Source organism: Bombus huntii, chromosome 13 (genome assembly GCF_024542735.1).
Source record: "Bombus huntii isolate Logan2020A chromosome 13, iyBomHunt1.1, whole genome shotgun sequence".
NCBI lineage: Eukaryota > Metazoa > Arthropoda > Insecta > Hymenoptera > Apidae > Bombus > Bombus huntii.
The window spans coordinates 6,606,216-6,621,567 of NC_066250.1; the positions used below are offsets into that span (position 1 = coordinate 6,606,216).

At 40.8% G+C, this 15,352-nt stretch overlaps 1 protein-coding gene across 6 annotated transcripts in view; it reads right to left on the reverse strand.

Moving 5' to 3' along the window:
• LOC126872317 (tensin-1) overlaps window positions 1-15,352 on the reverse strand; it is a 181,424-nt gene that overhangs the window by 9,407 nt on the left and 156,665 nt on the right. For 5 of the 6 annotated variants that reach the window (XM_050632120.1, XM_050632114.1, XM_050632119.1 and 2 more), the window contains 3 exons: window positions 8,302-8,585; window positions 7,115-7,734; window positions 190-403 (listed from right to left, as the gene is read on the reverse strand). In XM_050632120.1, the coding sequence (XP_050488077.1) occupies window positions 190-403; window positions 7,115-7,734; window positions 8,302-8,585 (1,118 nt within the window). The remainder of the gene's footprint in view (window positions 1-189; window positions 404-7,114; window positions 7,735-8,301; window positions 8,586-15,352) is intronic. The other variant, XM_050632117.1, reaches the window with a different exon arrangement.

Consider the following 15,352-nt stretch of genomic DNA (forward strand, 5'->3'; position numbering starts at 1 on the left):
TACCAAAGTGAGTAAAATGACCAATTTCCACGTTTTGTGGGAAAACGAATGCGATATAGGATTGCGGTTTCGTCTGTATTTAATACAAGTTAGATTGTAGTTATTAATAATTCTAGTGTTAAAAATAATATGATATGACAAAGTTATGGAAAACAAAACGTAGGATAGAAAATTGGTCTTATTTCTCACCTGTCCGGAAGTAGAGTGGACAACCCACGTATCGTCATCGTCATCGAGCACCGCAGAATCGCTAGCGTACCCGTCGTGCCTCAATCTACCTCTCTGTAAGCTTCTCAGCTCGCCGATCACACGATTCCCAGTTTCCTGACGCCAAAGTTTGCCCGGGTTCCTTTCATCCCTTCTCGCGGCAAGTTTCAATTGCTGCTGCCTCAACCATGATAATCTGGTAACAAGAAAAGAAGCGGTTTGGACTTTGTCACGTTATGCTGAAACTTTTTCGATCATTGCGCCATGCACGTTTAAAATAAATCGCAGACAAATCCGTATAACAAAAGTTGTGTAAATGAAAGTTACAACATGTTTTTCATCAGAAGTGTCATTTTTCTAAGTCATTTTTGGCAAGACGCAACGGTCGCACCAGCAGTGAATTGAACACCTAATAATCCCACATTTTTTAGCGTATAAACACTCAGATTAGAAAGCCGTCGAATCGATCGACAGAGAAAAGCACATAGCAAAGCGATTTACACGAAAGTGCCGAGAAGTCAGAAAAAACGTCTTCGTTTCCTTTTCGAGCGCCGAGATAATTCTTTCGTCTCGCGAAAAGGAAAGAAAGCGTGACCAAGAAGGTTGTATAGGATCCTCTGTCACCTGTCAGAGATTAGAATCTCGGTTGCCGTGGAGCAACTGTTTTCATCCTGTAAATCGTGATTTCTCGCTTTCCTCGCCTAACGCTGTCCGACTCGAGTTACTCGCGAGCAGACGACGAAAACACGAGAAGCTACTTTCTCGAGGGAACACGAGACGCACGAGTCGTGTAACAAAGCCTCGTTAGAACAGGCCACGTCACGGTCCCAGTCGGAAGAAGGCCGGAATCAGGACCTCCTACCAAGATAGATCCTGGATAATTGCATCCTGATCGATGAGGTCGCTGCGGGCCATCGATTTCTGCCTGTGTTTCGTTCACAGTGCTGCCGCTCGTAATATATCGATCAGTACCATAAATCGACCATCTCTTTCTTCTCGGCTTAGATTTCCTTTTTACTAACGTCTAACGAAATTCATACCTAGCTTTGTTGGTATGGCCACACCCTCGCGATGGAGAAAATCGTGAATTGTTTGCGTTACACGTTGGCTCACGATAGAAAACTTTTACGTCCACATTGTATGTCTTATATGAAACACTGAAGTTTCATCGTGTATTGTAATGGTACACGACTATCATAATTATATTGGTAAAATATGGAACGAGCGCATATAAAAATTGCAAGATATTTATTGCACACATATATTTAGTAAAAATTTCGCGTCCGGTATGAGTAATGATCCAATCAGTGGTGCCAATTTATGGATAACTGACTGTGAATTTAAGATATATTTATATTATTGTATATTTTGCTAATATACTTGAGCGCGATTAAAATGTAAAATATAAAACGAAAATACACTCTTTAAAATCAAATATTCTAATTTCAATTATTATGGTCGCTATAAATTAACAATATCATTTGATTCGCAATTTCTGCAGCCCAAAATATAAATCGTCTCTAAAAAATGCGCTCAGTCTTAGATACGATTACATCAGTTGGTTTCGCTGTTTAAAATTTCCATTTCCCACCGTGCTATATCGTTCGTATTGGACGTAACAGTATATTTTCTTCTCTGACGAAACGAAAGTGCCCATACTGGAAACGAAAATGGTTTGCGATTTATTCGTAAACGCAGTAGTGTAACAGAATAGTGGACTTTATTACTATGGACACAGCATTGTAACATGACAATGTTAGTAGAAACAGATTCTATAGAAATAGAAACGGTTCTCGTTTGCAGCGACATAAATTAATTCATAAACGAATATTTTAAGCAAATGGCTGCATTTATGACGCAAACCGAACCGTGTTAATGGAGCTGCGAATTATAGGAGGAACGATTGCTCCGAGGCTCTTACGCTGTTACGATCTTCAAACGCGCATGAAGTTTGGACGAGAAGTTAATTTGCCGCGAGATCAAACGATGGCTGCAAATTTCTGAAAGAGACGTAAATAGGATTTCTTATTGCTGGTAGATTTACGGAAAATTAATCCTTTTACGGAGTAAATAATGAGCTTGGAAAGATCGTCCTCTGCACCGAACACGAAATTGAAATAGTTAAAATGAATAATTTGAGATTTTTGTTTCCTAACTTGTATACAGCAAATTGAAATTGAATAAAATTGAAATTTTACTAATCCAAATACTTGAACATCACAGAGGATAAGTTATTTTAGTTGATTTCCTATTTCTGTTTATCTTTTGCTAATTTCCCTGATCTTTTTATTATTTGATCAATTCAAACCAGAACGGAATTAAATCACGAGTCGACGATTGATCCCATTAAGGGATGTCTGCGGTAAGTAAAGTAAAGAAGAATGTCAGGGACGATACAACAAAAAAGTAAAGATTCTTATTTGTGGAAAAACATGGAGAGAGGAGATACCTATTTCTGGGACTCCGGCCGCCCTCTGACATAATTATAAATATAGAACAGACGAGACGCGGTAAATCGACCGCTACGAGGCTCAATCCCTTCTTCTTCTTCTCTTCGCTTTCACCGGTGGTTTGCTTTGTTTTCCATGCTTCTGCAACTACATTTTCTTTCCGCTGGCAATTTTTCTATCGCCGGCGGAGCTTCGCGGAAGCAGAGCGTGCTCGGATACGGAAGTCATTCGAAGTAGAAGTAAGAGCACAAAAGCGGTTCGTAAAGCCTTCGCGCAATTTTTCTCGACGAGCTCCCATTTCCGACGTCCTTTCCGATCTATCCTAGACCGAGGTTCTGCTTCCCATGCCTCTAGCCGCGGTATTATTTCGGAAAAAGTGTCTACTTTTGTATTTCCAGCCGATGAAAAAATCAGGGTAGTCCTCATCGACGAAATATCACCTCTTAACCGAAGCTACTGTTATATGGAGAATTTGAAAGTCGTAGTGTAAATCAATTCATTGCTGTTATTCGTAAAGTAGCATTCTGCATTTATCATTCTAAAAAATTTATTATATTTTTCAAAGTCACAAAAACATATCGTGACAGAGAAAGACAATCGAAATTCTCTAAATCTTGACATACATCATTGTGAGTTTCAGCTCGAAACGATAGCTGTAGAGTCGGAAAAACTTGAAGAGTCTAATGACTGGATTTACAATTGTTGCTTTTAAACAAGCCCACTTGTTGGCGAGTTAATTTTCTATGAAAAGTTCGCTACAACAGAAAATTGCCCTACATCCGACGTACGAAATAACGCAAATGATTTTGAAAGTACCGATCGCGTGCCCGAAAGAAAGAAAGAATCACGGGAATGTAACGAGACGTTTTATTATTTGAAGCGCGAGAGTTTTGCGCCGGGAAAACGAGATAGCATCCAGTTTATTTCAAACTGACAACCGGAGAACGTTCGCCCTCGTAAATTCGTACCGTTGTATCTTTTATTTCGTAGATGGAAACGGGGCATTTTAATTTCACTCCCATACACGCACGTTTCGTTGCGCCATGCGAATTCCGCGCGTTCGCGCGTCTATAAAGGAATCACTGTTGCAATATTTCCTGGACGATTCTTTACATTTCACTTAATTAATACATCGTACCACAAGCAAGAAAAAACCACAGAGAAACGATATAACAAATTACTTTTTCTATCTTTCACGGGGGTGTAATTTTATTAAATATGAAGGAAATGCAATACGTTGATTATCAATTCCGCACCACTTAAATAGCCTCATTTGTCTTGCGGAAATTTTTTAAAAACATTTTTAGCTATTTTCACTACCATATATCATTCAAGTATTTTCACTACCCTTTCAAAAATTTCGAGAATATTAACCCTTTTATGGTGGATTTTGTTTGTAGGCAATGTTGTAATTTATGAAGACATTAGGTAATTAAACGATAAATAAACTTGTCTTGTAAAATTGGTCCTGATTTTAGTGCATTCTATCTTCGTTATAAAAATATCAGAGAAAATGGGGTTCTGTTAGTAGAAATTAATAAAAAAGAATGTTTCTCACGGTCTTCAAAAAATTCGGTCCTGAAAGGGTCGATTGCCTCGCCGTATAAATTGCGCTCTTACAATGAAATACGAATGTACTATCTATATTTCAAATTTCATGTCATTCCTCGCGCTTAAAGCAGACTATTTCCTCAAAATATTCCATTTTAGTCATTAATACTTCATTTCCATAGAAGCAGGAAAGAATTAACTTTTCTATCCGCGTTTAAAATGAGATCAAACGGCTTCGATCAAAGCGGAGATAGTGTCCGGTACTTTGAACGATTGTTTCAGAAGAGACGGTCACCGTAGATGGAATTTAAACAGCTACACGTCGGAGGGGAAGCAGAAAACCAGGATCGGGAGACAAGGAACGAACGGCGAAGCCCCGAAAGGAGAGCTTCTTTGCGGTTGAGAAAGCAGACCTGCCAAACGTCTGTCGACCTCCTCGACCATAAACGTCGCCTGTTTCTTCATCGTAGCGGATCGCGGTTCTTCATAAATATCCGGGCGAAACTTGCGGTTTCGCAGGCTGAACTCGACTCATGGTGCCAGAAGGGACGTTTATTTTCACGGCTCTCGGGCCCTCCAGCGACTCTCGATACACAAAACGAGACGAGTATTTTACGGTGACTGCTGTCCGGTTCGACGAACTCCATAGGCTACATATGTACGCTTTAACAAACTTGTTAAGCGTGGACTTCTTGCTTTCTCTCGTTCTCGGATAAGATTTCGACCGCGAAAATCGACGCGTTCAGTTCAGTGACCGAATTCTCAAATGGATTGAAACTAGTCGAAATCGAGCGTCATTCGAATACAAAAAATTGGCTTTCATCAAGCCAATAAGTACAGTGCTGTACAATGCTATGCAGGGTTACGAAAATCTGTCTTGCTCGCCTTAATTAAAATGTCCTATCTTTCCTTTTTCAAGACGTGTGCAGAAAAATTTGCAATTTTCCGTGTCTTTTACCTTCCAAGTAAAGTTATATTGTATAAGGCGTTATACGAAATGACGATTAGATATTTTTAATTTGACGAAGGACGACCACAGTATAATAAAACTTCAGTTCCCTCGAACATATATCGTTTCGTAAATATATGAATCGTCAAAAATATGAATTTGCCTAAAAGTCCATAGTCTAGTTTTAAATAAAGAACAACAAAGATCGAGGAAACCAAAGAACGGCTGTCACTGCTTTTCAATATATTATCCAAACAACGACAAACTCGAAAAGAAATCAAAATAGTATTTTAACGTACGATCGAGAAACATCGCTGTCAAACCGGTCGATTTATTTGTAAGGTAAGAACAATGTTCCAAAACGAGGAATTAACGAGACGACAATGTGGTCATAGCTCGTACTATCCACCCTTCAACCGCGAAACTCGTATTTCATAACGCGATACGACGCGTCTGTCCCAGCACCGTCCGTATCTACTGACTTTTCTCTTTCCATTTGCCCTGGCAAGCGACAATGACTCACGACGACCGCGTTCTCCATTCCTGGCAGAAATACGGCGACCGTAGTGCGTTGCAATCGCGTCCGCCTATGGGTAGACAATTTATTAATTGTCCCAGCGACGGCTTCTATCCTCGTTTCTCTACCGGCTGTCTTTCGAGCTTCGTGACACTCTTCTGCGGCGCCTGATTCGGAGGACGAGTTGCGACATTACTTGTAGGCGATCGTTGTTGGCCGTCTGAAAGCTCTGCCAGGGGAATGGCCCACTTGTTCTTCGAGACGTCCAAGGCAGATTCCGTGAAAACTTCCTAATCTCCATCTCGTTTCACGATATTCATCGAGCGTGTCGAAACACGGTGCGAGCGAAAAGCGTTTCAACCCGCGTCGTATTATTAGAGACGGACCCGGCATTTAATTATGGGATTTGTTACACGCAGCCGAGGCTGTTCGATATTAACGTTGCTCGCTGGGAACACTGCCAGGAAAACGCACCCTGTAATCACTCTGAGTTGGAGAGAATATATATATATATATTTATATATATATATAGAGGATGGAAGCTTCGAGTTTGTTGGAAATGGTAGTTTTTTGTGAACCAAAAGCGGTTTGTCGAGAAGATCGGAATCGGAAAAATTCCCATAAATACCTTCGCGTGAGATTTTTCTACATAATATTTGAATTCATAAATCACGAAAGCGTCGACTTTATCAGAGATGGTAATTTCTTGCGAATCGATTCGATGCTTTTCTACCATGAATAAGATCTCTCTACGTGATATTCTAACTTATGAAGGAGAGTTAGTGCTTCGAGTTCATATTAGATGGTTCCCCATAACAATCTTTGTTGCGAATTATCGACTAAAGAGCAACCGGTCAGGTCAAACCGATCGGTCGATATCGCGTACCTCGAATGACTTAACGCTCAAGGTGGAGAAGGTTCAATAGATCGAGTGTTAGAGTAATCTAGCACTGTATTTGCACTTGTTGTATAAAAGTAAAGTGTGATGTTATGAACACGGCGGTGGTAAGAACTTGTTGGAAGTGAAGTATTTCATCCGCACAGTACGACGTCTAATGATGCTAGCGAAATCTAGCGATGCTAGCGATGCTGCGAAACTGTCCTAGTATATTGCTGATTATTCCCACCAGCCGTTGGGTCTCGTCTTTCCATCGTGCCTTCCTGGCTGGGTTTTTTTCCAGGGTTTTTTACCTAACCTCATGCAAATTGACATGTAATTCGGAATTTCCTAAAGAAGAGATAGGGCCCGCCCGAGTCATAAATGGACGGCCACACAAAATTCCGAACAACCTTGAATGAGATCTTTCTCCGCAATATTTTAATTTACGCACAAACGTAAGTATAGAAAGGAGTGGAAGCTTCAAGTTTATCAATTGAAAAAAGCCCTATTACTTAGGCGACAACTTGACATAGAAAAAGGGAATGCAGAATATCACTCACCCATCCACGTGATCCGAACTGCTCTTCGCGGGACCGTTGGCGAATTCTGGCGGAGGGTCTGGCGTGTTTGGACTCAAAGGGCTGAGAGGTCTCCTCGAATTCTCTCCTAAGATATCTTCGAAATCCACCACAGGCGCCGTACCTCGCACAGACGCCTTTCTGACCAAAGAAGGCGACGATAGTTTTTGATGTTTAATCATGTCCGACGTGGCACCGTACGAGAATGGTTGACTCGTTTGTCTCGCGTGATAGGGGATGTCTTCGTCGATATAATCGATATTTCCAGGTGGTGAAAACGAGTCCGCGTGTTTTCTGTACGTGTCCGTGGAGGTATCAGTAATTTTTCGATCAGGCGACATACGATATTCGAATTCCTCCCTTCGATGTTCAATTTTTGCTGGTTCTCGGTACTCGTTCTTCAGAGTGCTGTAACTGCTGCTCGAGTTATATGGCGGACTGGATTCTTTCGCGGTGCTGTAGTTCCTGTACGAATCTTTCAACGTGGAATAAGTCGATGGGGAATGACTGCTTGTGTGGCTGCTGTAGCTGCGGGTTTCCTGAATGTACATCTTCTCGCTTCTGTCTGTTCTATACTCATCTGACGGAGGATCTGGCATCGACTGTATTCGAAAGATAGAAATTATTTTTTACTGAAACTATCATTGTTGCCCTGTTACAGAGTGTTTGATCTAGGCGTGGAAGACTTCTCAAGATCAATATTGACCGATTATTTAACTTTCCATAACTTTGCGCAACTTAGGATTGTGTATATGTTCATAATTCCTAAGAAATCTTAGTTCTTAGATTTTCTTTCTCTCTCATAGGTAAATAAAATTTAGGTCGTAGAGAATTAAAAACGAGTTATTTAGAAATCACATTTGGCAACTCCATACGTCAGAAAAGTAGAAAAAGACGTCTATGTTACAAACGTTACTTTCTAAATTCTACCTCGAACTTTACGACTATTTATATTACCTTCTTACGATAAATAAATTTGTGAATACAAATGTTCTTTTCTCAACAACTTGACAAGTTGACCACTAGTCATATGCTTGGATAAAGGAATTTGGAAATGAACAAAAAATGCAATCGATCAATTTGTCTTCCGAGAATCTTACTTGTTTTGTATATCTTCGATAAATTTTTAATTTCGCAATGATATAAGTTTAAAAGGAGGATAGACGTACCTCAACAGTAAGCATCATATCATGGAGAAGCTTATCAAGATCACCATGAGCCTGGTTATCCGGCTCTGGTTCCGGTGGACTAGGTCGTTGTGGTGGAGCACTGCTGATGCCGCTGTCCATGGAAACTGTCAATGGTGAGCCACGGGCACCACCGGCAGCACCCTGGTGTACCACAGCGTACAGAGATCCATCTATGGGACCGCAGGTGTAACCCAATCCGCGAGGCGATGTCTGAACTGAGGAACTCGAAGGTGGTGGCGGTGATAATGGTGTTTCCCGTCCTTCTGAACAAAAATTCCGCGATCAGATTAAATTTCATATAGGCTGCACTGCGTCAAACACGCGAGAACGAGCTGCTAGTGAAGCTGAGGAAAATGTACTTCTGCAAGCAACACGTTAAGGATGTATGCTACCTTGACAGTATCAAAAGAAGAACTTTTCGCTTCAAGTGTTTAATTCAAATATTTATTTCAAATGTCATTGAATGTGATGGACGAATAAGAATGTTCTAATAGAAGGAATATTAGTTACAGCGAATAGTAAATGCGTTACTATCATCTGAAAAACATCTAAATTCTTCGCTTTATAATTATTTATGAGATAAATTCCCAAACTTCAGCTGTTTCGCCCTCTTAAAGGAAACGAAGGTTAATCTTAACCGAGTCTAATTACCAAAGTGCGAATTGTTAAGGCTATTTCTAATTTAACGTTTCGATGTCTCTTTCGTTTTTCCGAAATTAGCGCTAATCAAGTTATTCGCGTAATTTCCTACAGACGCCGAGGAACAAAGAGCGCTCGTTAAGAGGGAACAATCGACTGTAAATCGTTGACCGATGAAACTGGCAGAGACTAATTGCGAGCGAGAGGTTAAGAACCGAGCAACTTCGAATTTATGCTATCCTCTTCTTCTCTCTTCCAGTACGTCGCGCCAATTTAACGCTAATCCTCGTCGCTTGTGTCACGCTACAGTAATTCGCGTGCTCACGGTTAACGTAGTATCTGTCGCGGTCGGTTATCCGCGGGATCGAGCGCGAGGAAAGTCGAAGTTCACGCTTCAGTCCATCTAAACCGAGAAATTCGCGTGACGCGTGCAATCGCGGCTTTCGTACTGGATTTCCAGAAATCCTTGTCACGTAACGCGACAGTCATCTTAAGGGACATACGCGGTCCCAAGAACCTTCTTTCTACACGGAGAATCCGGCACAGCGAAAATATATCTTCCGGTATGTTCGTGATCGAAATTCTAACAGGCGGGTTCAAACAGAAACAGCAAAGCGTCCGGTAGACTGTCATCTACGGTGAAAGTTTTTCTCGTGGGAATAGTTGGAGATAATCGATAGACGATGGTATTTTTACGATCTCCAAGTGAATCGAATGGCGCAAAGAAAACGATACGCGTATATGTTTTTGTTTCCAGAAGATCGATCTCTCGTGGTCTCTGAATTCCACGATAATAAAGACTGGAATCGAAGATGAATAAAAGGGGGGAAACAGACTAGCTTTTAGAGTGCTGTTTCAAAGTGCTCTTCTAGAGAGGCTTTAGGACACGCCGACACTCATGGGTACGCCATTAGCTTGGAGTACGTGGTCTCGCCGATGCGATGGTTTCCGCCTGTGTGAGGATTCTAGTGGATATTCGCGTATGGTATATAAGTTTTACTAGAGTTTATTCCCCTCCTTTATAGCGAGAAATATGAACAGCGTTCTTAACCATTTGACGAAGTTATAAAACTTCTTAGATTGTCATTATCATCTTGATGCTTTCATCGTTTCTTGTCCAATTGCATTTTCCTAAGAGAAATCTATTTTGTTTGATAAAGTGAGAGATATAAATTTTGAGATATAAAAAGCCAAAAATCCCAGCAAGCTTAAAAATTAATTTTAAAAGTATCTGAGAAGTTTCTGCTCTTCTCACTTAAAAAATCCTACCAAATATATTTCTTATTTTTCCAGATGTACTGAAATACATCCTCGAAATTCCCCGTGTGTTTTATTTTATAAATAAAATCACATAATGAACATTGTTACGAAATAATGACTAAATGTTTTAAATTGAGAGAGAAAAATAAGAATTCCTTTTTAAAATAGTAAATGTACGACGTTCACAAGTTTTCATGTAACTATCTTTCAGATTTTACAACATTCAATCTCACGATCCATTTTCTCTCTCCTTGCTCTCGATTTCAAGCGATGAACCAAACGACCCACGTCACCGTACCAATATCCATCAAGATCATTCGGCGAAGGACACCAGGTAGACCCTCTTCGAATCTCTACTAGCAAGATGTCATTTGAATTCAATCCGTACCCGCTTTATCTCGGCGACGTATCTCTCGAGAGCATAAATCATATTTATTCGTTTCTTGGCGATTCTGTTCGCGAAGGGGGAAGAAACCAGCCACTTCGTCGGTACCGTCTAATCTACCTTTGACCAACAGATGGAACGCATTTAACACCCTCGCGCAAACGCGAAACACGCCGCGAACGACCAGCCTGTTGCTCTTGATCGAGATCAGAGGATTATTGCGAAGGCTCTTTCACCGCTTGGACGAGCGGAGAATCTAAATGGCGCCGGCCACGTTGAGCTCCAATACGAAAACGAAACGACGCGGTAAATCATTGGGGTGAATATTTGCGAAGCAGAGATAAGAGTCGAGTAGAAGCTGCGACGATACTGATACCTTTATCCTCAACTTCGGCTACGGTATAAATATGAAGATCACCAAGGGAAAATGGAGGAATTCGTATTTTTTATGTTTCACAAGGGGAGCAACAACTTTGAAGTTCTATACGTTACTGATCAATCTTTTTGTTTTTGTTCGAGTTTGACTACGTACACTACAGTGGCTGGAAAAAAGTATTTGAACATTTATCAAAGAAAGCTTCTACGAGCGTATTGTATGTGTCATATATAACATTTTCAACTCCCTTTTAATCATTAAGTAACATCGAAAGCTGAAAATTAAGAAATATAGAAGTGTCATGTTTTACCTGTGTGCTTGTTATAATATATGTATAGTTCATATCTGAGATAAAATTTAATGAATTTTTAGTAAGATTCGAGGAAACTACCTTGTAGTACTACTAATGTTTTTATGCATCAATCGATTTCCACCTAAGGGACAGACCACCCAGGATTGTTTCGAAGAAGCCTGTCCTAAGGGTAGATTTAGGGTTTTCGAGTGGTTCGATGGAACTGGTCGTTACCCACGTCGCCTGAGGACACCATCTTCTTCGAAGTTGCTATGCGCAGCTTCTATGGCCGCAGGCCATCGAATTAGCAACATATACAGAAATTCTAATTTTCTGAATAGGATACTATATGTCATGAATAGCAAATTGTTCTTGCCAAGTTATTAGATATATTGTTAAACACATTGTAGATTTTTCAAACTGCTTTCAAATTTTGCCAATATAATCACGATAGTCGTGCTTCATTACAGTGTTAATTACATTTAAAGATATTTTATATAATACGTACAATATAAAAGTTTGCTATAGTAAGGATTCAAATATTTTTATGTACGCGATACACGGTATAAATCAACGTCGTTCTTTTTGTATCAGTCGGTACTTCGTGAAAATATTATTGACACCACGTGGCAATATATAGTAATATATATCGCTCATAACTCTTCGATCATACACGCGGGCACGAATCGCGTTTAAAACGTCCCGTGGCTAAAAGCGTTCGCGTTTCGAGCCAAAAAACAATTGATGCACGACCATCGTCGTTGTCTGATTGTGAGCCGAGTGCATTCAACATCGTTCGATAAGAATCGAGACACAATAAAGTTTCGCTCGATCGATCCACGTCCTTGGCTCTGATCGTCGTGTTCTCGCCACGATGCACGCGGATGCAAAAGGAAACGGTGAGAGCTGAGTCGCAATAACAGACGACGAGCAGAAACGTAATCGTTGCGTGGACGTATCATTTGGCGCAATAAATCCGCGCGAATCGTGAGCGGCTATTGGCCGACGGCAACACCAGCTATCCTTTGGACAGTCTGCAGTCGCAGCTGCAGCTCGTGCACGTGTTAAGTGTTCTGTCGTAGATCTCTACGTGCTTACCACGACGATTAACTTGATCTATACCCTTCTGCTAGGATATCGAATCGATAGAAACTAACGCTGTGTCATTTCCCATATACAGTTCTAAATTAATCTTTGAAAATCGTACGAAAATTTTGTTGTAAAACGGCTGAAACAATATTACAATTTTCGAGATCTCTACAGTGCCTCCTTGATAATCGAATTAGGACTTTATCCTTCAATTTTAGGAAAAGTTCGAGGATTCGGTAACAGGCGCCAGTTGAATCCATTTACGAGATCCTAAACTCCTATTATCCGAATGAGGAATCAGAGATAGCGACGAACTATTCTTTCTCCGCTGACATTACATAAATAAAATGCTGTATCGCATACGAATGTGCAGATTTCTCACTTACTTTTCTTCACGCAATGAAATTTGAACATATATCACATTTACCTATCACCCAATAGCAAAAGCAAAGAGTAAGTCTTTCTATTAAAAATTTAGAGATGGTTCACCAAATTAGCAAGCTATAGAACAGAATTCAGAATCTCATCTATGACTGATTGTAAATTGTATCTGATAAATTGTAACTAATTGTAAATGAAATCACACGTATCAAGTATCAATACATACGTACATTCTAGAGCTACTAAAGTCTCGATATTTCACAAGAGGTCCAGCTTCCTCGCCGAAGACACGGAGAAGAGAGGTCATCGTGATATCAGCGTATGATTTGCGAGGCGCACCATTAAATCGGGTTAATAGAGGAAGCGATAAACCGTATCTTCTCTCGTAGAGCATAGAAGCGGGACAGAGAATTTACCAAGCGCACGAGTCGGAAGTGGTCGAGAGAACGATCGTTTCCACGAGCTCTGACCGCCATAAACAATCGCGCTTAAACATCGTGCGCTAGTGCACTCGTTGCACCTCGCTAAGTAAACGATGGAATTAACGACTCGAATGACGATGGCTGGTGAAGCGCAGCGAGCGACGAGCATCGCCTAACGACCGCGATCTAATTTCATATCGCACTCTTTAATGCCACTGACACGCACATTTCACGCACGCCCGACAATCGTCGCTGATTAAGAAACGCGTACGCAAAAACATTTTTTCTGGCAACGCTGAAAGATGCCATCATTTCGTGGAATAGCTAAATAATTTGACTAGATAAACGTTTATTTTCCATAGATATAGTTGCTTATGGAAGTATTCGAACAGTTGAGAAACAGATTATTCTATAAATGCCCTGAAACACTTCACTCGGAACTCTTTATTTATGGTTCAGGAAAATCTCAATAATGTAAGGCAATATTCAGAAATTCATTGCCATAAAACAGTATACGAAAATGTTTTTTTCTAAAAATGACCGTGATAGATGATTTAAGATTTTTGCACGCTACTATATTTCAAAGAAATAGAAATTTGATGGAAAATTCATTGGAGTCTCGTCAAAAGTAGCGTTGAACTAAACATCGTAGAAACATTGCGATTTACGATGAAGCGTCAATATTTCATTGATAGATCATCACGAAGAAGCTCGTAATATAATAGAAATCTTACGTAACGTAACGCGTCTCGAAATGATTCTCAAACATAGCTACATATCTGGCTACATATCTAGCTACATCCTCGGCTACATGTCTATCTAGAAACCAACAATCATCAATTTCACGCTTTAAAACAGCGCAAAAGTTTCTCGCAATTACTTCTTAATCTATCCATCGATCAGGAATTACTGAAACGACTCGAATTCCACTTCCTCGATGCTTTTACTCGACAGTGTACATTCCACGTGAGAATTTGAGTTTTCTGTTTCGTTTCACGCCATTCAATGAACGTACACAGGGACGTACGTATCTTTACGACATTCTAGAGATCGTATACGAGTGTTCAAAGGCTAGAATAGCTCTGGCTACGGTGTTAAAAACGAAATATATATATCGAGGTAGTCTGATATTATAGATTTCACCGAAGAATCGTTTCGTCTCGCTGTTTCTGTCTCTCTCCGACCAACCCCTGCTTCTTTCGCTTATTTTCAAGTGCACACGTATTGTATTAATAAGCTTGCAACCAGAGGATCGTGCGGCTACGTTGCCTCGTCGAGGTGAATATGGTAATTAGATTCTCGCGCGGAGACGTCATCGCTTTAGCCGGTTCTCCCTTCTTCCTCCTTTCTCCCTCGCCGGGTCTCCTTCTTTATTTTATTTCCTCCCTTCCGCTCGCGCCCTCCTTGCCCGCCATTCACAGGCCCATGCAGATTACTCTCGCCGTCTTATGGTAGTAAAATTCGCCATTGGCCGGTTTCCGACGGTTTCTATTCATACGGTCGGCACGGACCGTCATTATCTTCGGCGGAGAAAGAATCGAGCCGTAGAGGGTCCACCAAAGAGGAAGAGAGCGTAACCGGGTAAAAAGGTAAGACGAGGATGGTACGAGCGGCGTTGCACGCGTGTAAAACAGAGAAAGAGAAAGAGAAAGGGAGACGCGTACGGACGAATTACTCGTTTGACGGCCTTATAGAGATTCATGAGACGCCGATGGGAAGTGGGCAACGATCCAGACGGAATATACCTTCTTCGGGTACGATGACAAAAATGCCAACGAGGCGGGGGCGTGGTAGCTGCGGGGAAACGCGTGCTACTCTCTTTCACCAGGATTTTGTGTGCACTTGGACATGTATAATTTCTTCTTTCAAAATAAAACATTATTCCGGGAATCAAGAGATCTATCGATCGTTATTTCAAATAGAACAAAAATAATAAGAATTTGATGTCAATTGGAGGATAATCGCTTGCAGAATTTCAGTTCTATTAGTCAAAGTACATACGATGCGTTGATGATCGCTGACGTAATAGATGAGATATGATAACTTCACCTTTGATCGCGGTCAGGATTCCAAGAAGCCAGCTCAGATGAGAGAAAAATCGACGAGCCTAAGGAGATGCCCGAAGAAGATCAAGTTTCACCAACTATCCACGGAAAAAGCGAATTCTCCGCAGCGAGATGTTGCCG